Source organism: Brienomyrus brachyistius, chromosome 4 (assembly GCF_023856365.1).
Source record: "Brienomyrus brachyistius isolate T26 chromosome 4, BBRACH_0.4, whole genome shotgun sequence".
In the NCBI taxonomy this organism is placed as follows: domain Eukaryota; kingdom Metazoa; phylum Chordata; class Actinopteri; order Osteoglossiformes; family Mormyridae; genus Brienomyrus; species Brienomyrus brachyistius.
In genome coordinates this window covers 8,278,217-8,303,629 of record NC_064536.1, presented here as the reverse complement: position 1 = coordinate 8,303,629, position 25,413 = coordinate 8,278,217, and the positions used below count along the sequence as shown (strand labels likewise).

Genomic DNA, 25,413 nt, shown 5'->3' with positions numbered 1-25,413 from the left:
TTTAAACATGACATACTGAGACATGGTGTGGTCCCGTGAACCCCCCATGACCCATGAACACATTGCTGTTTCCTGTGTCTCCCATGTCCTTGCTGGGTCAGCTGTGCCACAAGCTGTACGAGGTGATGACGAAGCTGGGGGAGCAGCATTCGGACAAGATGTTCACCATCCAGGGAGCTCCAAGGTATGATGGGAACTGATGGGGCGGAGTCACACTTAGGCTCATAACCCTTATTAAACCCTCCCAGCTTATTGGAGGACACTAATGAGGAGGCCTGCTTGGATGCTTCTCAATACCAAGAATGCAAAGATCGTACTAGTGGTCTTTACAAGACCAGTCTTGCTAACTTGCCTTCCAGAAATGAACTTGGGGCGCAATGAATCATGGGATTGGTCTTGTTCAGTGAGGATGCATCCGATGTATCCTTGATATTTGTGGCGGGGCAGGAACGACATTTGGGGATTTTTACCTTGTTCCCTGCTTCTGTTCTTAGTATTGGAACTGGTATTTGGCAATGGATGGTGAAGTAAAATTAGTACACGAGAACACAAGTACGATCAAATATGAATATTGAGAAACACTCCTTGGTTTGGGGCTGAATGACCTTTGACCCCATAGTGTGATAAGACCTGCAGGTTCTGGGCCCAATCCAAATTAACCACAGATGTAAAGCAATACAACAGAGCTGCTTTGATTTAGTCATTTCGTCAAATACTTATAATCGATATTGGTCGATACCTGTCACCGGGTATAGGCGTGACTGTATGAAGTCATTGGGGCCTGGTGTGTTTCAAGCAGGATGCAAACCACTCAAGTTACTGTAGAGTGAAGAAGATGCTGGCAGGAGATCAAAGAGACCAACATGCGAGGCGCTCCATTTTTACAAATCCGACATCTTTGGCGAATTGTGTGAAGCAGACAGTTTGTCGTGGGTCTCTTGTGATGCTCTGTACTGAACCCTGACACCTGCTGTTGTCTTCCTTGTGCATGGAGCAGGACCAAACGGTACGTTGGTGAGCAGAGAGACAGTCCCAGAGCTGTTTTTCAAACGGAACCCTAGCTGACCAAGAATGGAGTCATGGAAATGCAAATGCTTTCAGTGAAAGTTCCAGAGAGGAACTCGCCCCTTCCGCTGTCTTCCCGTCGAACATTTGGCATTTACCGTTTTGCAGTTTATCCATTCACTGCAGGACTGTGTTTTTCAAAATGAATTATTTAGGGAATTTGAACATTTTATGAGCAATTGTCCAATCTGGTCCAGACAGTGTTGTTTATCGAACTGACTGTTTAGTTAGGAAAGGGAGCAGATATGGGAATTATTAGTGTTGTTTATCGTTTTATGAGAACGACATATTTATGGTATTTTATTACCTTCCAGCACTTGGAAGGGTCTCCATCTGTCTTTCTCCATGACTGTATCCTTGGGACTTCACACTGCGAGCTCGCGTGTCTCTTGCCTTCCCTTCCAAAGCCGTCCTGCTAGCTCCGCGCAGCCATGTAGATGTAAAACCCACTAGATGGGAGCTCAATAGAAGCTTCTAGAAACAGTCTGCCGCCGGCCCCGTTCTGTGTCACATGACTGAAACGTGAGCGCTGTCGATGTGCCCTGATGTGGCCGGTCGTCTGTGATGACGTTAGGGGCACGTCCAAGATACAGTCCTACAAAAGTCCTATAAATGCTTTATTTATATCGGAATAACCGTCACAACAACCGCGAAGACTACAACAAGCTAACCTCAGTATGTAAAATATCAATAAAATGGAAAGCGGAAACGGACTCTGATGCGGAAATAAAATGAAATCCTGGCATGAGCACAATTGACCGTCTTTATAAGAAAAAAACATTATTATAAATGCTACTTAGCTACACTCTGTTTTTACTGAAGTATTATTAGGTCATTATTCATTTCCTTAGCGTTTTGTCTCCTACATGAAGATCGAAGTTAAGCAATTAAGAAATTTCACTTCAATTACAAAACAGTTTAATTCAAGTTACTGGATAGATGATGGCTGCGAGAGTTACTCGCAATGGCATTAAGAATATAATTTAGAAACTATTAATAAGCATGGACATCACTTCTACCACAAACATTAGTACAGTTGTTAAATATTTATGGGTGTTTTGACTCCGTGTTGCAGTGATGCCGAGGTAAACATACACAGTAAATCCTTTTGGTGTCTCTGCTGCATCCCACAGTGACTCCGGGCCCCTGCGACTCGCCAGGACTCCTTCCCCGCCTGAGGACGAGTCCCCGCCAGGCAGCCCCGAGGTCGCCCCCAACCACTCGTTAAGGCCCACCTCGCCCGGCCCGCCCCGGCCCAAGTCACCTTCGCAGGTGCTCTGCTGCTTACAGCCGACTGGCCCCCATTCTCCATGCCAGGCCCTCATCTCTCTGTCCTCTATATTGAGGGAAACTTTGACATCCTTCACTGTCAGGTCAGGCCTGGATAGTCACCCTATTCATTTCTAAAACACTCGCAGGGATCCCCTCGGAGGCTCTTGTCTGAGGATAGCCATGTGCTATCTTGTTAGCTTGTGATGCACCATGAGCATCAGGCTCCCCAAACCTGGATAAATATGGGTGTCAGACACTGATGGCCAAACGAAGCTTCGTGAACCATTTGCTGTATTTTCTGACTCCACTAGATGGTGCTCTTTGTTAAAAAAAAATGGGCTCAGTACATGTCCCAATGCAAACCAAGGGCACCATCTAGTGGGGTCAATAAATACAGAAAATGGTTCATGGAGCCTCATTTGGCCGTCACTGTAGTGTCAGGTGACAGTGAAGAATGACCCAGATAAAGCAGGGAAGGTTAGTCACATGTTTTCGTACTTGGTGCCTTCATGAGCAGTAGGAATTTGTCAATAATAAGATGGGAGGTTGACGTTAAAATATAAATTGTGTGATGAAAAGCGGCACCTTTTCTGGTTATTTGTGAGTGGTTACCAGTGGTTTGACAAACAGGATGTGCTCATTCTCATGCACACACTGACTCTGACGGAACACTTTCTGGGTCTTTCAGCTTAAAAAGGGTCCCCCGGTGCCACCCCCGCCCAAGGTTACGCCCACCAAGGAACTCCACCAGGAGCAGATAGTCAGCCTCTTCGACAACAGCTTCAGCCCTGAGGCCACACCCTCGCAGGTGAGCGCCACCTTCTGGCCAGCGCAAGAATAGCTGAGTCACCCGTGGAATTACGGTACTTGGGTGGAATTACGGCACTTGGGTCCGTGCCCCTTTTTATGTAAATAACAGTTAACTAGCTAAAAGATCTTTTTCATTGCAGTATTTTCTTGAAAATACTTGCAAATGGCTTAGTTTTAATCGTTAAAGTCTTTTTAACTATTAAACATCGTAACATTGTAAGTGCTGTCATCCTTTTCTGCAGAGATATACACGAGTCCACCTGACCCTTTTTTACTAAGACATTTTAAGGAGGGTGTAGATCTGGTACTGTCTCTTTAAACAACATCCGTCATTTCAGCCATGCAGCCCAGTAGACCGAGGACAAGCTGACAGGTGAATGAATTATATATTCTGAAAAGCCAGAGGTGCAAGACTGGCAGGGCGGCCGTGTGCGTACGTGAGGCTCCATCAGATGGATTCCCGTCATCAGATCACATGAGATCATAAGATTCGTTTGATTCCTACAGTCACGATACAGGCCTCTCTGCACCATGTCAGGCATGCCACGGATGACACGTGACCTGTGAGAATGACAGCGGGCCTGTAGTTTCGGCGATGGCCCACTCCTCTCCCGGGAAATCGCTCCCTTCCTAACCTGCTGCCTCGTAACCAGCGGCATTCCTGCCCCCAGATATTTAAGAGGAGCCATTCCATAAAAGCGGGGACGTTCCCCACTAAGCTGTTTAATCAATTTGCGGCACTGCAGTGATTCATGACTGTGTGTTTGTGGGGGGGGGGGTTATGATTAATGTGTTTATCACCCGAGGATAGTAAACACGGACAGGAGGGGGGGTTCTTGGCTCACCCTCAGCACCGCACCTAGCCTGCACCCACATCCACACTCGGTGTTCCTCATGCCAGTTAAAAGTCGGGGTGTTTGTCACCTTTGTCCCCAGGAGGGGGCAGTAGAGTTTCAGAAGCTTGATCATTGATCTTAATTAGCAGAATTACAGCACCGAGAAAAATCAAGCTCTTAATGGACCAACAAACAATAAATCATCCATGCATTCATCTTCTAATCAGGGTCAATACTGCTAAAAATATTTGCGTCTAATGAGCTCGAAATGACTACTGTGGCCTTAGGAGCAAAAGACACATTTTCTTCAGACCTTTTTGCACGTGATCTCACTGGCAAGCGAACCGTAGGTAGAGATCTGGCTTGCAGATAGACAAGCTGGCAAAGTATGTTAAAACTAAAAATCTCTACTAGAAAAGCAAACAGTCCTTTATGGCAGAGACCAAAAAGTATATAAAACCACAAATGGCAGAATACAAATAAAGTCTACACAGTAGAAGCTTCATATAGACCATTATGCTAACAAGCCAAAGGTTGTTGGTTCAAATCCCAGAGGAAAATGCAACCCTTCCCTATACTGTAAATCACTTTGGATAGAACCATCAGTCAAATGACTAAAATGTCAGCCAAACTAATTCAAGATCGAAACCAGTCTGCAGAGCAAGGGTAGCTTACATAGGGATGGCAGCAAATCACAACTCAAATCAGTGACACCATGAGGGGCAGGAACAAGTAGGAGTTGACTACATTTGATTATTTGGAACCTTCTAGAAAACTAGTGAATCTTCTAAAGAAATGAAAGTGACTGCTGCCCTCTGGTGGACACCCAGAGAATTGCTTGGCGCCATAACATGACGCTTCCAGTTATCCATTCATTTTCCAAACTGCTTATCCTCCTGGGTCACAGGGGGTCTGGAGCCTATCCCAAAAGCAATGGGCACAAGACAGGGAACAACCCAGGAAGGGGGGCCAGCCCATCACAGGGCATGCACACTCACAGGCACTCCTATGGGCAATTTAGTAATTCCAATCAGCCTCAGCATGTTTTTGGACTGTGGGGGGAAACCGGAGTACCCAGAGGAAACCCCACGACGACATGGGGAGAACATGCAAACTCCACACACATGTGACCCAGGTGGAGACTCGAACCCGGGTCCCAGAGGTGTGAGGCAACAGTGCTAACCACTGCACCACCATGTTGCCTGCACTTCCAAGCATGTAAATATAAATAAATTCACCCTGTTTTCTGTTTATCCGGTTGAGAGTCTCAGGTGCAGACAGGTAAATTAATTAATTGTTATAATGGGGGGGGATCTTTAGTGCTACCCGTGGGTGAACCTCGGCTCCCCTGAATCTCCTCCCTGGGGAGTCCCGGGTGGGGCTTCTGCCCGTGGTTCTGGTGGGTTTGGGTGGATGGCCAGGCTTGCAGAACTGCAGCCTTCTGTATGATAGCAGACACCCAACTTTACTTGAGCTAAAAGGCTGTGACCTGCAGCATGGGTACTCCTCCTGACGCCGGAATGTTCTCATTCATCCCATGCAGAAGGAGGCGGCTGGGGGGTCCCTCCTGGATATGGACTTCGACCCATTCAAGCCCGACGCCACCACCCCCATCGGGCAGACGCAGTCACCCCTGTCACAGGTGCGCTCTTCACCGCCTCACAAGGACGCCATGCTAGACCCACAACTTAAAATTGCTTAAAATTGACTTAGAGAGAATCTGATACTCAGGTTTATCTATATAAGTATCGTATTTCTATTTTTCCGGGCATGAACGAATCACTGAATGACTGCTGCGTCCACACAGACTCTGCCTTGGGACCTCTGGACGGTAAGCAGCCCGTTCCTCTGATTGGCCAGAGATGGATCCTGAGGTCACATGTCTAGGGAACAGGATGCATGCATCCCACAATTCCCTGCGTTAACCGAATGTGCTGCTTCTCTTCCTTCAGGCACCCGCCGCTGCATCTTCTCAGCCAGTGAGTAAAGCATGCATGTTGAGGGGGCAAGGGGCAGGGTGAAATGCAATTAGATTACTAAAAACCCAACCCCCCCCCCCCCCCACCGCCACCACCTCAGGAGCAGGCTGCCGGCACCACCTGGATGGCGGACTTCGGCACCCCCGCCACGGCCTCCGACACAACCGAGAACCAGGCCGACGCCCCCCAGGACCCCTTTGCTGGGCAGGGAGATGGACAGGGGTGGCCCCCCGCGGACGGCTGGGGGTCTGAGGTGGCGCCTGCAGCAACTGAGGAGGAGGTTAGGAGCTGGAGCCCCGACTCCACCCCAGAGGCTGAATCATGTGCTACGGGGGGAGGCGAGGTGGGGGCGAGCCAGGGGGCAGGCCACGCACAGAACATGCCGGGAATCATATTCACCAATGAGTTTGGGCAGGAGATTGAGGACACCACCGAGGGGAGCCGGCAGGGTCTGAACATCCCGCAAGAGGAGGCAGATGACGGCGCCAAGGGCTGGACCGTGAACGGGTCAACGTCGGAGGGCGAGCCGGTAGAGGAGTGGGGGGAGAGGCAGTACCAGAGCAAGGGCTCGGGGCAGGGGCAGCTTGAGGGGTCGGAGGGCTTCGTGCAGGATGACCAAGGAGGGGCAGTACAGAGTCAGGCAGAGCGGGTTGAGGAGGGCCAAGCAGACGCCTCTCAGGAGCAGGAGGGTCAGGCAGGTGACTCCTGCGACCTCAGCCAGCCCGCAGAGCTGCCAGAGGGGGCAGGTTTATCACAGGGTGACCCTTCCGGCCAGCAGGGTGGCGACAGTGAGCCGACTAGCACGGAGGTTCTCGACTTTGAGTCGGATCCGTTTGCGGAGACTGCCAAGGAAGATGGCAACGAGTGGGCCGGTGACCCTTTCGACAGCGAAGATAATTGGGGGGCTGCCGAGGAATCCTGGGGGCCCGCTGGCACACAGGAGGGGCCGGCTACCGGCGGCAGCTCCTCCACCGACGCCCAAGGGGACCCTGCAGGCAGCTGGGGCGGCACCGAGACCGGAGAGGACAGCTTCACTGCACCCAATGGCACTGGGGACGAGGAGAGTGGGGAGGGGCCCCCGGCCAGCACGGGCCTCCCAGTGAAGTCCGGGTCCTCGCAGAACCCTGGCAACGGTAGCGTGGGAAACGTGTCCAGCCCCAAAGAGACAGAGAACAACAACTCAGACCTGTCCGAAGATGAGGTCGCGAACCGCAGATATGGGAAGTTGTACCAGGAAGTAGAGGCGCAGAAGGTGGAGGAGGTATCCAGCAGCCGTCCTTCCCCACACGTAGCACAGAGTAGCACAGAGTAGCATAGAGTAGCACAGAGTAGCATAGAGTAGCACAGAGTAGCACAGATGAGGATCCCTCAGTCGCCCTCTCGCTTCTCTCCGATGAAAAATCTCTCCTTTTCAACTTACCCCCCCAGGCCTACCTGCCTTCCTCCCCACCCGCCCCCGCTTCCTCTTCTCTTTATTTGCTTTGCTTCTGTCATTATATGTGTGCTAACTCCTGATTAGGAGCTTCGGTGTTAACTGTCTCTTTCTGGTCCTACGTAGGTGTCCGACAATGCATTTAATGGATTCTCCCAGGTAATTAGTCCTTTCAAAACTACATGAATTCTCGTACCTTGCGTGAAACCCACCATCCACTTAATGGAAATGATTATTTGCTAGCTGTTGCATTATTTATATGGAATATTACGGAAGTTGCGGTGCGTTCTGCTGGGGTACACCGATCAGTCTGTAAAAAGAACCGGAATGATCCAGTTGTCACAGTTCCTGGAAAAATAATTCGCTGTACAGTGAGACCCCTGGCGTGGGTTATTAAGTTTTAAGGGAATTAAACAGATTCCCTTTGTGCAAAGACACGACACGACCGTATCGGTATCATATAGTAACATTTTCCTAAATTACTTGTTAAAAATGATGCCTTCATGTGACACTTTTTCATGCCAGATTTTCTTTTATTGTAGCTAAAAAGCATGAAGAATGATAAATATAATAATAGATCGATTTCAAACAGAGATGCCACTTCAAAGTGAGCAATGGGCGATGGGCGTAACTCTTTGTGCTGTGAAAAATCGCCTGGCATTTTTAATGCTGTGTTACCTTAACGTGTGAATTTTTTTTTCTTCCGTATGTCTTCATTAGTCCATGAAGTACCTTTGTAAATAATTTCCAAAGATCTATTACATTCTTTCTAACCCTTTGTTAATTAACATGATATCAATATGGTATTAATGTAATATTGCTATGATATTAACAGCAGGGGCAAGTTTATTGTTTCTGGGAAGCCACTGAAAATGTCACATTTGTAGTGACTGTTTTTGGCCAACAGGGGGCCCCGAAACCTGCATGTTTTGAGTGGTAGTAAACACCACTGCTGAATATGATAGCATGAGTGAAGGTGAGAAGCTGAGAATTGCACTGAGAAACTGGCTACTCTTTACAGTGAAGTATTATTAATGTTTATCCTGATTGGGTGGTCTTGGTCACATCCCTGCGGGTGGGGCTCTTATGCTCTGTCAAACTCTCTCCCCCATTAAGCTGGACTCAAGAAAGCCAGTTACCGCTGGTACTAGCGAAGGTGTATCCGATGCTGTGGTGAGTCTACCCAATAGCCCCATTTGTTAAGGGCTGTGTTAAGGGGATGTTCTCATGATGTCACTGTGAGTATTTTTATTGTACGTTGTTATGAGTATGTATGTTATGTTTGGTTTGTGGTTCTGCGGCATCATCCGTGTGTCATATTTTATTAAATTTTTTTATTTTTATGTGCATTTTGCTCGTATATTTCTTTTCTTTGCGGCAGCTGTCGTCTGTTTGATTTCACGCCTGTTCAGTGCTGTGCTCCTCATTCCTTTTGCAGCGCCGCTTGTTACCGAAATGCCAGTTAACTGTGCTTATCATTTTTGTGCATCATTTTTTTTTTCTCCCGCTTTCCTGCTTGCGCTGTTACATTATGCGTGGCTGCCCTGCATCTCCTGTACATGCCTGTTTGGAGATTCATGCGATTACTGCTTGTGCCGCTGGCTGTTTGTGGGTCAGACACGGAGGAGGACATCCTGCATGTATTAGTTACACTTACTGCCCTGGATTTGTTTTTGTTTTTTTTGTATATTTGCTTACTGCATGTAGAGCAGAACCTGATTGTTTATCATGCATGCTGAGATGATGTAAGGTCAGTCTAGTACAGGTTGACCTCAAGCTACTAGAACTGGGTCAGACTGTAAAACTCACTGCTGGCTCAGTGGGAAGGTGCTAATGATCTCTACTGCTCCTCAAAAAAAGCCTGGGGTGGAGACCCCTGCCCCGGAAATGGAGGTGGGCCCCGAGCCTCAACCTGACACTGCCCAGGCCGCAGAGAGCCCAGGGGCTGGTGAGGCCAGCCCTCCTGGCGACAAGGCGGCGGTGAGTTACCACCACCACCAGGGCGGCGCTCTTGCTCCTCCCTTATGTCACGGCTGTCTGTGTTGCCCTCGACCGTGCCATCTTTAAGGCCACTGGTGCTGCCATCGCTGTCATGATGGGGATCATACTGCCCATATCTTCATCGCCAGCATCATTACTGCTACCAACATCAATGTCATCGTCATCAACATCATTATCACCATCATTATCATCGCAGTCATCATCCATGTCACCATCATCGTCACCATCATTATCCTCGTCATCAGTGTCATCATCATCATTACCATTGTTATCATCACATCATCATCCATGTCATCATCATCGCCGTCATCATCATCATCACTATCATCACTATCGTCGACATCATCATCGACACCATCATCATCACCATCACCATCATCATCATTATCATCTCCTGTCATGTCTGCCGTCTTGCCCTGAGTCTTTATTTACCTCCAACTGCTCCAGAATACCTGGTCTTTCATTCACTTCGCTGCTCTCATGTTACATGTACAGCGCTCATAGACAGTCTTGAAACACTTGCTTAATTCAGCAACAATATTGCAAGTTTATTGGTTTTATAACAAAAAAAAATTTGTTTCTTTGTGGACAGAAATATATTTATCACGTTAGAAATAAGCAGCAGTTTTCAGTAAAACATTAATTTCAAGAAGAAATAAACTGAGACACAGATTATGGTTTTAATCGGACTGTACTGAGTTAGAACGTTCATTGAAAATTTGGTGCTTTTAAATTAGTGACACCTTTGCAATCACATAAAACATCAAACACCTGTGTTTCGTGTCCCTTTGGAAGCCAGTGACAGTTGCAATTAATGGCAAAATAGCAGAACTCAATAAGTCAGTCAGCAAAATTATGTAAATAAAATAAAAGTTTGTGAGGAAGATCTGTGCAGATATGTTAAACATTCCTTGTCGGTGGAATTTCGTCATGAAACCAGAACATTTGCTATATTGATACAGAATTAAGCAAGTGGCCCAAGACTTCCTGTGAGTACTGTATATCAGCGTGTATGTACAAAACCCGCCACACAGCCTCACCACACGTTAGAACATGTATCCATCATCGCCACCAAAGTGTGTTTCTGTCTTCACGTCCGCGCCCTCCACATGGCCCCGCCCACTCATAGCCACGCCCTCCATATGACCCTACCCACTCATGGCCATACCTTCTGCATGGCCACGCCCTCCATATGACCCTACCCACTCATGGCCATGCCTTCTGCATGGCCCCGCCCACTCATAGCCACGCCCTCCATGTGACCCTACCCACTCATGGCCATGCCTTCTGCATGGCCCCGCCCCCTCACACAGCAACCCGCCTGGTCCTGGCTTGCAGGATGCCATTTCATCCTGTCCCGAAAGACAGTGTAGCAGCATCATTGCCCATCACGCCAGAGGCCTCCCCTTCCACCACAGTGTTGAATCTGTATTTTGACATTTCCCTGTCATTGCTCCCTGTTAAGGACGTCCCTGAGGCAGAGGCGGGAGAGCCCCCGGTGAGTCCGGAGGCTGAGCCTACCGAGGTATGTATACCCCCCCCCCCCCCCCGCCCCCCCACATCGCACACACACACTCTTCACTCACTGACCAAACATGGCCATCTGTCCCTATAAGCAAACGTGTCCATGTTGTGTGGGTGCTTTGCAGTATTCTCATGCTTGCCACCAGTTCATGTTGAGTGGGATAGTGCATTGTTTTTTAATGTTTTGCTAGTAATTGTAACAGTTAACATCCTGTACATTGGTGCTTTACTATACTGTAAAACAGAACACCAGAAAATAATGAGACATGTCCATCAGCTTCCACTGCGTATTAATCAGCTTTTTCTGCCTGTCCATCAGCTTCCACTGCGTATTAATCAGCTTTTTCTGCCTGTCCATCAGCTTCCACTTCCTGTCCATCAGCTTTCATTTCCTGTTCATCAGTTTCTACTGCATTTTAATCAGCTTTTTCTGCCTGTCCATCAGCTTCCACTTCCTGTCCATCAGCTTTAATTTCCTGTTCATCAGTTTCTACTGCATTTTAATCAGCTTTTTCTGCCTGTCCATCAGCTTCCACTTCCTGTCCATCAGCTTTCATTTCCTGTTCATCAGTTTCTACTGCATTTTAATCAGCTTTTTCTGCCTGTCCATCAGCTTCCACTTCCTGTCCATCAGCTTTCATTTCCTGTTCATCAGTTTCTACTGCATTTTAATCAGCTTTTTCTGCCTGTCCATCAGCTTCCACTTCCTGTCCATCAGCTTTAATTTCCTGTTCATCAGTTTCTACTGCATTTTAATCAGCTTTTTCTGCCTGTCCATCAGCTTGCACTGCGTATTAATCAGCTTTTTCTGCCTGTCCATCAGCTTCCACTGCATATTAATCAGCTTTTTCTGCCTGTCCATCAGCTTGCACTGCGTATTAATCAGCTTTTTCTGCCTGTCCATCAGCTTCCACTGCATATTAATCAGCTTTTTCTGCCTGTCCATCAGCTTCCACTGCGTATTAATCAGCTTTTTCTGCCTGTCCATCAGCTTCCACTTCCTGTCCATTAGCTTTCATTTCCTGTTTATCAGTTTCTACTGCATTTTAATCAGCTTTTACTGCCTGTTCATCTGCTTCTACTGCATGTTAATCAGCTTTTACTGACCACCAACTTATGCCTTTCTATCAGCTTCCATTTCCAGTCTACTGCCTGTCCATTTGCTTTTACTTTCTGTACATCAGCTTTCACTGCCTGTCTATCAGCTTCCACTGCATATTCACCAGCTTCTACTGCATCTTAATCAGCTTTTTCTGCCTGTCCATCAGCTTCCACTGCGTATTAATCAGCTTTTTCTGCCTGTCCATCAGCTTCCACTTCCTGTCCATTAGCTTTCATTTCCTGTTTATCAGTTTCTACTGCATTTTTAATCAGCTTTTACTGCCTGTTCATCTGCTTCTACTGCATGTTAATCAGCTTTTACTGACCACCAACTTATGCCTTTCTATCAGCTTCCATTTCCAGTCTACTGCCTGTCCATTTGCTTTTACTTTCTGTACATCAGCTTTCACTGCCTGTCTATCAGCTTCCACTGCATATTCACCAGCTTCTACTGCATCTTAATCAGCTTTTTCTGCCTGTCCATCAGCTTCCACTTCCTGTCCATCAGCTTTCATTTCCTCTTCATCAGTTTCTACTGCATTTTAATCAGCTTTTTCTGCCTGTCCATCAGCTTCCACTGCATATTAATCAGCTTTTTCTGCCTGTCCATCAGCTTCCATTGCATATTAATCAGCTTTTTCTGCCTGTCCATCAGCTTCCACTGCATATTAATCAGCTTTTTCTGCCTGTCCATCAGCCTCCACTGCGTATTAATCAGCTTTTTCTGCCTGTCCATCAGCTTCCACTTCCTGTCCATCAGCTTCTACTGTCCATAAATCAACTTCTACTTCCTGTTCACCAGCTTCTACTGCATCTTAATCAGCTTTTACTGCCTGTCCATCAGCTTACATTTCCTCTCCATCAGCTTCTACTGTCCATAAATCAACTTCTACTTCCTGTTCACCAGCTTCCACTGCATATTAATCAGCTTTTTCTGCCTGTCCATCAGCCTCCACTGCGTATTAATCAGCTTTTTCTGCCTGTCCATCAGCTTCCACTTCCTGTCCATCAGCTTCTACTGTCCATAAATCAACTTCTACTTCCTGTTCACCAGCTTCTACTGCATCTTAATCAGCTTTTACTGCCTGTCCATCAGCTTACATTTCCTCTCCATCAGCTTCTACTGTCCATAAATCAACTTCTACTTCCTGTTCACCAGCTTCTACTGCATCTTAATCAGCTTTTACTGCCTGTCCATCAGCTTCCACTTCCTCTCCATCAGCTTTTACTGTCCTTCCATTAACTTATCCATCATCACCTGCTGCCTGCTCATCAGCCTGCAGTGCATGTTCAATAGCTGCATCATTATTGCTATTTAATAATATGAAGTGTTGTAACCATACATAACAAAGTGACTGTTGAGGGATGTTTGAGGAGGCCACACACATCCTGTTATATTTATTAACAAAATATTTGGTGTGATGATCCTATTTCTTTGTTTTATTTTTTTTTTCTCATAAAATAAATGAAGCATTTGCCATTTGCAGGCCACCCCTATATGTAAAATCAGTTCTGACTAAACAAGCTTGTTAAACAAAATGCTATGTAACTTTAATGGAAAAATATTTTTTGTATTGTTTTATTGTCTATTTTCAGTTGATGCTTTAAGTTTCTGGTTCAAAATATGCATTTAATTTGTAAAATATTACACTATTCTTGTGAAATGCCTTTGTATAAATTGGGATGCAGACAAGTAACATTCTTGTTTTTTATTATTTTTGCTGGCTTTATTTCAGGGTGTATTAATCAAAGAGGACATAGCAAATGGCAGATTCACCCCCAATGACTGATTCCATAAAGTCTGATTGCATCTCTCAGCTTTAACAGGAAAACAAGCTTTGATTAATACATCCTGACTTTTTAACTGTATATCAATATAATATGGTGTTGGATACATGCATAAGTTCTTATTTTGTTTTATTTACGTTTTGCCTTAGTGTTTTATACTGAGCCCTACAGGGGAATGATCTTTATCTGAAATGACTGAAAGCCTTGGTCGAAGTGGTGATTTCATCGCTTCAGTGATGCATCAGGCTGGTATTTTAGTCATTCTTAGATGTATGTGTCAGTAAACACAAAAGCAAGGGGAAGTTTTTTCCGGAAAACGTGGCGCCGTTCAAAGAGCCAGCAGGCGGCCCATTCTGAGATGTGGGCTCGGGAGAAGCCTGTTCCCCCTAACATGAGGGGGGTCTCAAAAGGAACTTGTGTCACACGACTGGCCTGACATAGAGCTTGAGTCACAGTCACATGATCAGGAGGGAGGTGGTCTCAAAGGGGTCACGTGTCACATGACTGGTATTGGCTGGCGTTGAGGGTGAGTCACAGTCACATGACCAGAAGCAGTCGCCTTAGAGGAGGCGTTCTCAAAGGGGTCACGTGTCACATGACTGGTGTCGGCTGGTGTCGAGAGTGAGTCACAGTCACATGATCAGGAGCAGTCGCCTAAGAGAAGGGGGTCTCAAAGGGGTCACTCATCATGTGACAGGCATGTCTATATGCATATACTATTATCTGAGTTTTAAAAAGATCCCAGAGGGGACTCTTGTTGCCCAACAGCATTACAAACAGAGATCCAAACACAATGAATAAATGAAAATATGGAAAATAAAGAATACAGTACAGATGAGCTAAAAATGTCATAGTTTAGCTAATTAATAATGTATTTTATCTGCATGTAGTTTTACTTAAAACACACCATGAGATTCCCAGAAAGTCGATGCATTTCGGACGCAGTCTTAGATAAAGATCTTATTGCTGTTACGTGTTGCATCATGGGGGGGAACGTTGAAAGGTGACCTAGCATGTCTGCTCCCGAGGAACCTGGCGAGATGTCATTCAGAAGTTCATGGGTGTTTGGTTCTCGCGATCAGTGGCAACATCCCCGAAGAGCTCGCCCTAAACTGTGTGACCCAGGCTGTGTGTATTCCCCACACTCTCATCTCTCCACACATAGATGCCCCCCTGCCGCCCCTGAAGAAAAAGGCTCCCCCAGTGAAGCAGGCCCCGTATCTGAGGCCCCCACCGAACCGGCCGCGGTAACTATGGCTGCTGATGTCACAGGCTGCGGGTGTCCCTAGGCGATACGGGAGGGTGTGGCCTGTATGAGCCTGGCCTCAGGGAGGGCGGGGCATGTCCGGTCACATGACGCTACCTGCGAGCCTGATGAACATGTGCCGCTTCTCCATAAATGTCCTCCTCGTTTTGACCTGCTTTCCTGGTCATACTTATAAGTATTAAGGGGATCTTTTCCACCACTGTAAGTGTCCGTAACTTCTTTCCAAATGTAGGAAACTGCTCAATCTGTGGAGGCAGAGAAAGGATCCCCTCCCACAGAGACTCCGGTAACTATCTTTGACTACTCGCCCCAGGTACCCCCCCCCCCCCCCCCCAGTCCGGCCGCCCACTCATCAGCCCGCTAGCTTGGGATGAAGCTCGGAATGAAGCTTCAAAACCCCTGGAGACTGTCGTGCTCTGATCATCACTGCCCAGTTTAACCCTTGTTCATGAATACTGATTCTGGCCGGGGCCCATTACGGCATTCAGTGACTGACAGCGCATGATAAGCCCCGCCCACCATAGGCATGTTTTTCACATCAGGTCATGTAACTCTGTTTTTCATCTACTTCATGCATTCTCTCCTCCTCCTTTCCTCATTCCTTCCTACGTTCCTTTCTGTAGTCTTTCCCACTTCTCACTGTGAAGGCCTCTCCAGTCTCAGCAAAGTCCCACAGTAGGCCTGTCTGACACCGCAGTACACGGTTTGTCAATGGAGCTCCAGTACTGGCGGCAGATATCAGCAGACCTTTCTGTGAGCAGCCATGGTGTCGCTGATTATGTGGATAGTTTGTGCGCTTTGTGATCTGAGGCCAGGATCCTGAATCTGTGCGGTGTTGTGTGTCCCTGCATTTTAATTGTAATTGTCATTATAATTATTCATTAGCTCACTTGAATTGTGCGTGAATCTTAGGGGAGCAAAATTCAGTGAATTAGCATGTGAGGACACTGGCTTCATAAGTGTTTTCTCCATTACAAACGTATGTTTTCGTATGTTTAAAGTAGAAAGTCTAAGATTAGCATGGAGTCGTGTGTATTTAAAATAACAGATCTTGCTTCCAGAACTCGTTAGCACTGTAGCTAAGCTAAATCCGGGTGGAGTGAGAGTTGGTTGGGGTTGCAGTTTGTGTGTCAGTGGCGTTTTCGAGGAAAGAGCGACGCAATGATCAGGGGAAAACCCGCACGGGTCCCGTGTGATTTACCGCTCGTGGTTTCCGTGGTTCGTTAATGCTGCCGCGTGGCGACTGACGATATCGTGGATTAGCTGACATGGACCCGAGTGAGGTCACCAACCCCAGGACCCACCCCGGCCCTGCAGAAATGCATCTGGGTGATGCTGATTCATTAGCCTCAGAGACGTTGCTTACTGCAGACGGCCTGCCGGTTAATTCACATTCGCCAATCTGTGAGAACATCCCACACCCCGCCCCTACCCAGACACAAACACTGATGTGCGTGTCTGCCAACTGCTGAGTCACTGACTCTGGACAAGGTCGCCCTCCTGACCTTCACATGGAGATCTCCATGCACCCCCACCCATACCCTGGGCATCATTAATGACCAGAGTCTGTGAGACCCCCTTATAAAGTCTAGAATATTTAATGATGGGAAATATTAGAATGTCACCTCAGTAGATAGAGACATACAACTGCATTAGTTACTTGTACTGTGAAGGAGGCATAGAACAAATAAATAAATCTTTCACATGTGGCACCGATCCACCAAACCACAGCAAGCTAACTGCATGTCATCTGTTGTTGTGGATTTCTTTACTCTAAATCTTTATAAGGGGAAATTCACAGTGAAATCCAGTGGTAAAATTATTTGTCTTTCAGAGGACAAAGTCGGTATGTGTGAAGGTTAATTTTACCACACCTAGTAACACCAGCTATACTAACTAGCCAGTCCCACCCCCCACCCCCCCATGTGTCCTGACTGGTGCTGCATCATGCTCAGGTGCATCTCCTCTGGTATATGGTGCCACCTGCTGGCCATCTGCCACAGTGCAGTGCTAAAACACTGGTCTTCATGTTCAAAATGATTTCTTAGACTGTAGCCCCTGGAGTAGAGGATGAAAAAGATAAAGCTGGTGCTGAAGATGCTGAGACTAAGGAGGTACACATGCTCACCTTCTTTGAGAAATTCTGCCGATGCTGTAATGTGAAAGTGTTTTATTCGTAGCGATTACTTTAAAACTGAATGTTCATACATGTTTATGATATTCTTCATTGTATGGAATGTTAAAGTGTGGCTCGATTTGTTCTTCGATTGGATCTCTGTTCTTGTGATATCAGATCGCTGTGGGGCACATAATTATGAGCAACCTGAAATGTACTATGAAATGTGTGAACCGAAATTCCAGAATTTTTTAAAAGCCTTTCTTCAGTTTTACCTACACAGCAGACCTTCTGTCATGCATTGATTATCGATTGATTATGGTATATATTTGTATTATAATATAATACAATGGTAATATTGTTTATTAATATATGTTTTGTGTCCGAAGACATTTACTTCATGTATGTGCTGCGTTATAAAACAACACTGCAGTTACATAAGTGGTCAGTAGGGGGAGCCAACAGCGAGAGCTTATACGTGTATCTGTGTATGGTAATTCTCTCCCCTCCTGCCTCTGAAGGAGAAGATGCCCATCCCCTCTGTGGTGATCGAGCCAGCTTCCAGCAACGAGGGTGACGACGACCGGGACGGTGATATCACCTCGCCCTCAGCGACCAGCGACAACAGCGTGACACCGGACGGCCAGGCGGCCAAAGACATCGGGTCTCCCACAGCCTCGGACATGCCCCCTGGTTTTCTGTACAAAGTAGGCTTCACGGCTGGCGTGCTACTCTGGGGAGCATTAAGGGGGGGGGGGCTTTTGTGCTATATAGGTACATATAACAAAAACATAACTACATATTCATAAATACTGCGTTAATGCTGAAAGTCTTCCGGAAGGGGTGGGGCATGTCACCACACACTGTGTCAGCTGATTGGTCATGTAAAATGAGGCGAGTGTGGGCGGGGCTTACATCTTTCTCTGCTCACACTCTTGACGTGGAAGTTGGGACGCAGTGGCTCTCCAAAATTCTGTCCTGGACATGTGAGGCGGACAGGTGGCACCGAGACCAGTGTCATTGCCATTTAAATCACCATTGGCGAAAGAGGATTCCTGTTAACACAGTTGTCTTGGACTGCAGTGTATGCTGTATATTCACTGCTCCTGATTAACCAGGGTTAATCGGCTGAATCAGACATCAACTAGCCGGTTACATTGCTGGCTCAGAAACAGGCGAGTGTCAAACTGCTAAAATGACCACTAGGTGGCAGTCCTGTTTATATTATGTACATGTGTGAGTAAAGGCCCTCAGGGATGAATGTGGAACCCCCTGCTCCTCTCTCTGGCCACCAGGTGGAGACTCTGCATGACTTTGAGGCGGCCAACTCCGACGAGCTGGACTTGAAGAGAGGGGATGTGGTCCTGGTGATCCCCACAGCTCTGGCTGAGGACCAGGTAGGAGCAAAGGCTGGTATCTAAAACCTGCTGAGTATGACAAGATGGCTGCAGAGTCAGACTGACACGGTAGCACTGTCATCTCGCGTCTCCTTAGCTGAGGTTCAAGGCCCGTCCTACTGCCCCTCAAATCAAACCAAGCCAGTCCAAAGACACACCGTCAGGTGGAATAATGTCAGTAAAACTATCTGTATTGTGCAGTGTGGGTGCCACAGGGGGGTCTAACCAGCCCCCTACTATGACCCCCCCCCCCCCCCCCCCAAAAAGATGCTAAAAAAGTATGGCTGATGATTGGCCAGTGCTCACTGGGACAGGCTGGATGCCCCTCCCAACCTTCACCGGGGAAATGAAGATGTATGGATGGATGGATGGATGGATAAACAGAAGAAGACATTGTGTACACATGTGAAACAGACATTATAAAATATGTATTGATATGTAGCAGTATCACATTTAAGAAGTGGAAACTGTAAAGGATTGAATCTTTTAGTGTGTTTGCATTTACTTATTTAGCTGATACTTTCCTCCAAAGCATTCTGCAGTGAGGTAATGTACGTGTACGAGAAACAGAATTTAGTGCAGTACCAGCACAAATAGTTTAAAAAAAATGTTTTCTGTGTCCTTCTAGGATGCTGGTTGGCTCACAGGAATGAAGGAATCCGATTGGCTGCAGCAAGGGAACAAGGCTCCTAAAGGACTCTTCCCAGAGAACTTCAGCCACCGTCTAGAGTAGATCCCCCTGGGGATCTACTGAACAGCAGAGACAGGGAAGCCAGTGACCTCCAGACCAAAGCAGGCACTGGAAATGCACCGTGTCTCACCTTCTGAGAATGATACCCCAGTTTGGAGCGATCTTTATTTTTTTGCGATGGTGATAAAAGGTCTTGGAGAGACGTAGGATGGGGAAAAATGCTACGAAAGCGACGCATCCCAAATGTAAGACGTGGTTTTTGACCACATCTGAGACCACGAGCGAGACGAACGAAACCACAATTTGTTTGCGTACCTGTGCGCAGCAACAACTTCTCACGTTCTTTGTTGGCGCAGTGGTGACTTCCATACGTAATCCTTGTCTGTGAAAAGAGAGTTTACTTCTAAAAGAGAGTTACCTTATCTTCTTTGCACAAAGTGTATTATTTATTTTATTTTTTTTGCTCTACGGCATTTTATCAGCAATCTGTAGTGATAGATCATATTTAATCGTTGAATGTGGTTCAGGAGATTTTTAAACGTTTGTTTTCAAACATAATTGTTATTGTTCGGAGTCCATTGTTAGTGTTCACTGTAGATTCACTGCAAAACGTGTTAGGTGATATTTGGCATCTTTGGTGTTGAATTTCTTAATGGACAAGATTTCCTGATCTTTTATGTTGCTCTTTTGCCAAAAAAAAAATCTAAAAATATGGCAGGACTGACATATTGTTTATGATATAAAGTCTGAGATGAATATAAATCCTGGTTGGTGTGACTTTTCCAAACTGCATACCCCCTGTATGCCCCTGATTATGGCGAATCTATATATCTTTACCTCATATCTACCGATACCTGTATACACTATAGACAAAGGGTGTGCATTTCAGAGTGTTTATTGCTGAATAACAAACTTATGTCATGATATATTGGTCATTATTTCTGTGAATCCGAGATCTCTGGGAAGGTGGAAAATCAGATATGCAATACATGTATAAAATACAATATCTACAGTCAGACCATTATATACGCCCATATAGTGAGGACCCACAAAAGAGCTTCTTTTTTTGTTATGTATATATCCGTGTTTATTTATCTAAAGTTAATAAAGAATAGTTCATATTCCTCACCACGACAGCATTGTAGTTTCATTACAAGCAAGATACTGTATGTGCTTCTTCACTGCATTTAGCAATAGCTGGTTGCACATTAAAATGAAAAAGTAATGTCAAAGTAGGCCTAACTGATTGTTGCGATGTCGAGTCACCTTGTTATTTATGGTTGTTTTACCCCAATCGTTACCGTGTCTTTTCATAATATTGTCCAAAATTAGGTCATTCCTGTTTCAAGTTAAAGTTCAGCACGATATGCTCAAGAATCCACTTCCTCGCTTTCGGTGTTTACAAAGTATTCATAAAAGTCTTCACCAGCGCAAAAATTCAAAAGCACCAGCCCTTTCCCCGTCCTGCTTTTTATTAAAACAAAATTCTAACATTAGCAAACAGGACAGAAGCAGATTAGACTGAGTAACATTTAAACTCACTGAAGTTCAGCTGGTTGTGTCATTACCAAGGAAGTGAGCCTAATATTTGTCTGATAAACTTGACAGGGCACAAATAATATAGTATTATACTATTACTTAAGTATTAAGAAACCACAAACTAAGTCTTAGTTACATACTGATCTCATGTTAATTCATCATCAATGAATCAGTGATGAATCAGCATGTTTTATCTCAAGCAGTTATAGTAATAAATATAGTATCTGTTAATTCTGTAAACCTCTGTGAATTACTGATGTAACTCATCAGGAACTACTGAACGAACAAGTAATGAATAACACAAGTGAAATAGTGATCTCGTGTTTATTCGTCATTAATCGTATCACATCTCAAGTAGTAACTATATGTGTTAATGATTTGTTCATGATATGTATTTCAGTAGAAACTAAGTTATGACTAAGTGTTTTTGCCCCGTTAAATGAAGCGTTACCATTTGTATTTACCGGATTCCCGTTAAAAATATGAGTTGCTGTAATCCACTATATAATCGATTTATAAAAGAACGGATTGTGCCGGAGTAAGTACATAAGTATTTTCTCAATGGATCGTGAAGTAAATTTGATATAGCCTGAGTTGATTCACGTAGATCCCCAACTTAGCTTTCAGTTAAAAAGATTTTATTTTTCCTTAAAATGGCAAGTCTGTGACGGCGGCAGCGGGCCGCGATCTGATTGGCTGAAGCAGCCGCCACTTTTCTTCCTCCGCTCGAACCAGCGGACGGCGCAGCAGATGCCGCAGTCAGAGGCGATGCGATCAAATGGCTCTCAGACGTATCTTCGTCTCTGCGCTTCTCTTGTCTTTCGGTGAGTGTTTTTCGTCACATCCTGCATTTCTGAGTTTTTTTCCTTGACACTACTTATTTTCATTTTTTTCGGTTTTCTTAATTTCAGTGACAGAACATGCAGCTAATCTTATCCAGAGTAAAACGACACTGACTAGAGACTCGGGGAAATCGGTAACTATGGTTTGCAGTAACATCCATGGATGTGATAGTTTTCTCCACTGGTATCAGAAGACAGATGGAGAAGCGTTCAAGAGGATCCTGTACGTGTCCATGTCTACAGGCTCTCCATCAGCTGAACCAGGATTTGAGATGTTTACAACTTATAAAGCTGATGATGGCGTATACAAGCTGTTTATAGGATCGGTAAAGGCCAGCCATTCCGCCACATACTTCTGTGCTTGCTGGCTTTACCACAGTGATGCAAACTCAATGCACAGTTCGGAAAAAACCTCAACTTCTGTCACCTGTGCTTTTAACAGAACATTAGACTAAATTCAATTCAAATTCATTCAAAAGTGTTCAGACCATTAACTCTCTCATCTCGCTGAACTACATATCCTACACTGGCAGTTAATTCTCAGTGATGTTTTACAGGCACAAGGTAGGGAATAACCCAGGATGGGGCGCCAACCCATCGCAGGGCACACACACCATTCACACACACATTCACTAATTCATAATTTAATTAATTTCTGACTTCCTTGAAATGCTCTTTAGTGTTTATATTCACAACCTAAATAATAATCCCTTAACTGCTGGGATTTCAATCCAAAAAGACAGGGAGAGAACGATCGTTTCTCATGTGTGCGAACGTAGGGCTTCAACATCACAGGGACAAAACATTTACACAAACAGAATTTTGCAGCTGATTGTTTTTAATATCATAAAGCAATGCGCATTTAAATATGCGATACACTGGAAAAACACTGCAAGAGCCTAACAGGAAGCAGTACGGGGACTAAATGTGTATGAAACAAATGCAAAAAAACAAGAGCATCCCGCATAGACATGGGACCACAATTTAAGAAGAGCAGATGGAGAGAGCTGGTCAGCGGTGGAGGAGGAGCTAGCTGAGGTGCTCCCAGGCCGGCCAGGAACTGTTTCTGCCGCTTGATATGGGCTCTGATGACCAGATTTGAATGGACAGCTCTTACCACAGAGAAACCACACAGAAAAAACTGAAATAACTGTAAAACTATTATCTGTGTTTTTGCAGTTTCAGGATACTAGGCGAAGTGAAGGAAAAAATGAATGTGATTGGATGGAACGGGGATAAAGCACCCCCTGTAGTTTCATAAAAATGAATAAAAAACAAACAAGCACTTCCTGCTATTCCTGAGTTCATTGCATCCCTGGTTCAACAAGGGAGGGGCTTGTGCTGCACTTCTTTAACCAATCACAGTCTTCATTGTATGACATCACCACATTAATTAAAACCAGTATTTTCTGTTCAGCAGCAAGGTGCAAAGACTTGTAAAGTAGTCGTTTTAGTGTGTAAGTCATTTATTGAGGGACGTGTCGTACATATAAAATGTGAGAGCATGTTTACCTGCAAAAGCTCTGCGGAGCAATGTTAAGGTGCATCTATTTAATAAATAATGAAAAATAAATAATAATAATAAGGCCCAAAATTGTGACCTTAAAATCACTGCCACAGAGGATTAGGGCACTTAGTCATACACTGCCACCTGCTCAATGGGTTAAAGCCTTTAGTTTGAAAATGAGTAAAAATGGACCAGTGTGATGATGTCATACAATGAAAACTGTGATTGGTTGAAAAGATCAAGGAAGCCCGGAGATGATTGTAACATCAACTGACTTCAGGATTTTAGCCTCGGAAATGTGCAACACAAAAAACATACTGGTAAATGTTTAGGTCTACACCCATTACACCCTTTAAAATAGACAATGCATGATTCAAGTTAAAACAGAAACACAATGCCTGGTTTTCTTAGGGCTAGATTACAAAAATGTATGAAAATAAATCAGTCCATCTTACCATTCCTGTCACCAACGCCATCGTACTGATAGGACTCTCACTCTAACAGACGGGATCGTCGCGCGTGTCTGTGTGAAGTAATACGCACAAGCTGATCCTGCCTGTAATTGGTTATCACACTGAGGCGACGTTCGCCCAGGCAGCTTTCACATCCCAATAATAATAATAATACAAATAATGATTATAATATAGAGCGGGGGTGGCATAGTGTGGCAGTGGTTGGCGCTGTTGCTTCCCGCATCTGGGACCAAGGTTCAAATTTTCGGGTCTCAAGGTTCTGTGTGTGGGGAGTTTGCATGTTCAGTTCGTTATAGGTACCAGATTGCCTGTAGTTATACATGCATGGCTGAATGGTGTGTGTGTGTCTGTGTGGGATAGGCAGTCACAGAAAATTGATGGATAACACAGAACAGAAAGGGCAGTTATTTTACTGCAGCACAACAGTAATGCCGAATAAAACTCCACCCCCAGGAACCCTAAATCCACCTTCCCCAATAGCGCAGCTCAGTTCTATGCGTCAGCAGCGGGCCGCGATCTGATTGGCTGAAGCAGCCGCCGCTTTTCTTCCTCCGCTCGAACCAGCGGACGGCGCAGCAGATGCCGCAGTCAGAGGCGAAGCGCAGAAATGGCTCTCAGACGCGTCTTCGTCTCTGCGCTCCTCTTGTCTTTCAGTGAGTGTGTTTCGTTACAACCTGCTTTTCTGAGTGTTTTTCTTAACGGAACTGATTTTCAATTTGTTTTCACTTTTCTTAATTTCAGTGGCAGAACATGCAGCCAATCTGATCCAGAGTAAAACGACACTGACTAGAGACTCGGGGAAATCGGTAACTATTGATTGCAGTAACACCCATGTATGTAACAGCTATCTCCACTGGTACCAGAAGACAAATGGAGAAGCGTTCAAGAGGATCCTGTACGTGTCCACGTCTACTGGCTCTCCATCAGCTGAACCAGGATTTGAGACGTTTACAGCTTATAGAGTTCATGCTGGCTTATTTAGGTTGTTTATAAGATCAGCGAAGCCGAACCATTCCGCCACATACTTCTGTGCTTGCTGGCCTTACCACAGTGATGCAAACTCAATGCACAGTTCAGAAAAAAACTCAACTTCTGTCACCTGTGCTTTTAACAGACCATTGGACTAAATTCAGTGCCTTCAAAAGTATTTATTAACTTATCATTATCATTTTGCCGAACTACATATCATACAGTGACAGTTAATTCTCAGTGGAATTTCATTTATAAACACAGAGACTCATGAATATATATTGTTAGAAAATTTTGTTGCACTAGTCTGTATGCTATCAATCCATCCATCCATCCATTGATCCATCCAACGTTTTGATACCTCTTGTCCTATGCAGGGTCATGGGGGTTTGGATCCTATCCCAGAAGCTTGGGGAATAAGACAGGGAATTACCCAGTATGGGGTGCCAACCCATCACAGGGCACACACACCACTCACAAACACCATTCACAAACACCATTCACACACACACACACACTCACACACACACACACGTAGGGTATACCTATCCTTATGGGGGCTGCTCATTCAATTCTATGGGAAAAATGCTAACGCTAACTATGACAACCCTACCCTGCCCTAACCATAACCATAAGTAACCAAGCAGAACACAAGACTTTTTGCATTTTTAGTTTTTTTCATAGCAGATTTTTATAAAATAGAGTTTCCCCTTTTGGGGACCAGGAAACCGGTCCCCATAAGGGAAAAAATGGATATTTATCACGTTATGGGGAAACTCATTGTTGTTGGGGATCATTGTGTCC

The 25,413-nt window shown here is 45.4% G+C and overlaps 1 protein-coding gene across 3 annotated transcripts in view; it reads left to right on the top strand.

The window, feature by feature from the left end:
- amph (amphiphysin) overlaps positions 1-20,407 on the top strand; it is a 45,806-nt gene extending 25,399 nt beyond the window's left edge. Inside the window, exons 9-24 of one of the 3 annotated variants that reach the window (XM_049011931.1) lie at positions 102-184; positions 2,199-2,337; positions 3,026-3,145; positions 5,527-5,625; positions 5,791-5,814; positions 5,936-5,962; positions 6,063-6,242; positions 7,521-7,553; positions 8,511-8,567; positions 9,255-9,374; positions 10,861-10,920; positions 15,308-15,361; positions 17,124-17,189; positions 17,713-17,898; positions 18,487-18,588; positions 19,217-20,407. In XM_049011931.1, coding sequence (XP_048867888.1) covers positions 102-184; positions 2,199-2,337; positions 3,026-3,145; positions 5,527-5,625; positions 5,791-5,814; positions 5,936-5,962; positions 6,063-6,242; positions 7,521-7,553; positions 8,511-8,567; positions 9,255-9,374; positions 10,861-10,920; positions 15,308-15,361; positions 17,124-17,189; positions 17,713-17,898; positions 18,487-18,588; positions 19,217-19,321 — 1,455 coding nt within the window. In that variant the 3' untranslated portion in view covers positions 19,322-20,407. The remainder of the gene's footprint in view (positions 1-101; positions 185-2,198; positions 2,338-3,025; positions 3,146-5,526; positions 5,626-5,790; positions 5,815-5,935; positions 5,963-6,062; positions 6,243-7,520; positions 7,554-8,510; positions 8,568-9,254; positions 9,375-10,860; positions 10,921-15,307; positions 15,362-17,123; positions 17,190-17,712; positions 17,899-18,486; positions 18,589-19,216) is intronic. The other 2 variants (XM_049011932.1, XM_049011933.1) reach the window with 2 other exon arrangements.
- Positions 20,408-25,413: the final 5,006 nt, after the last annotated feature.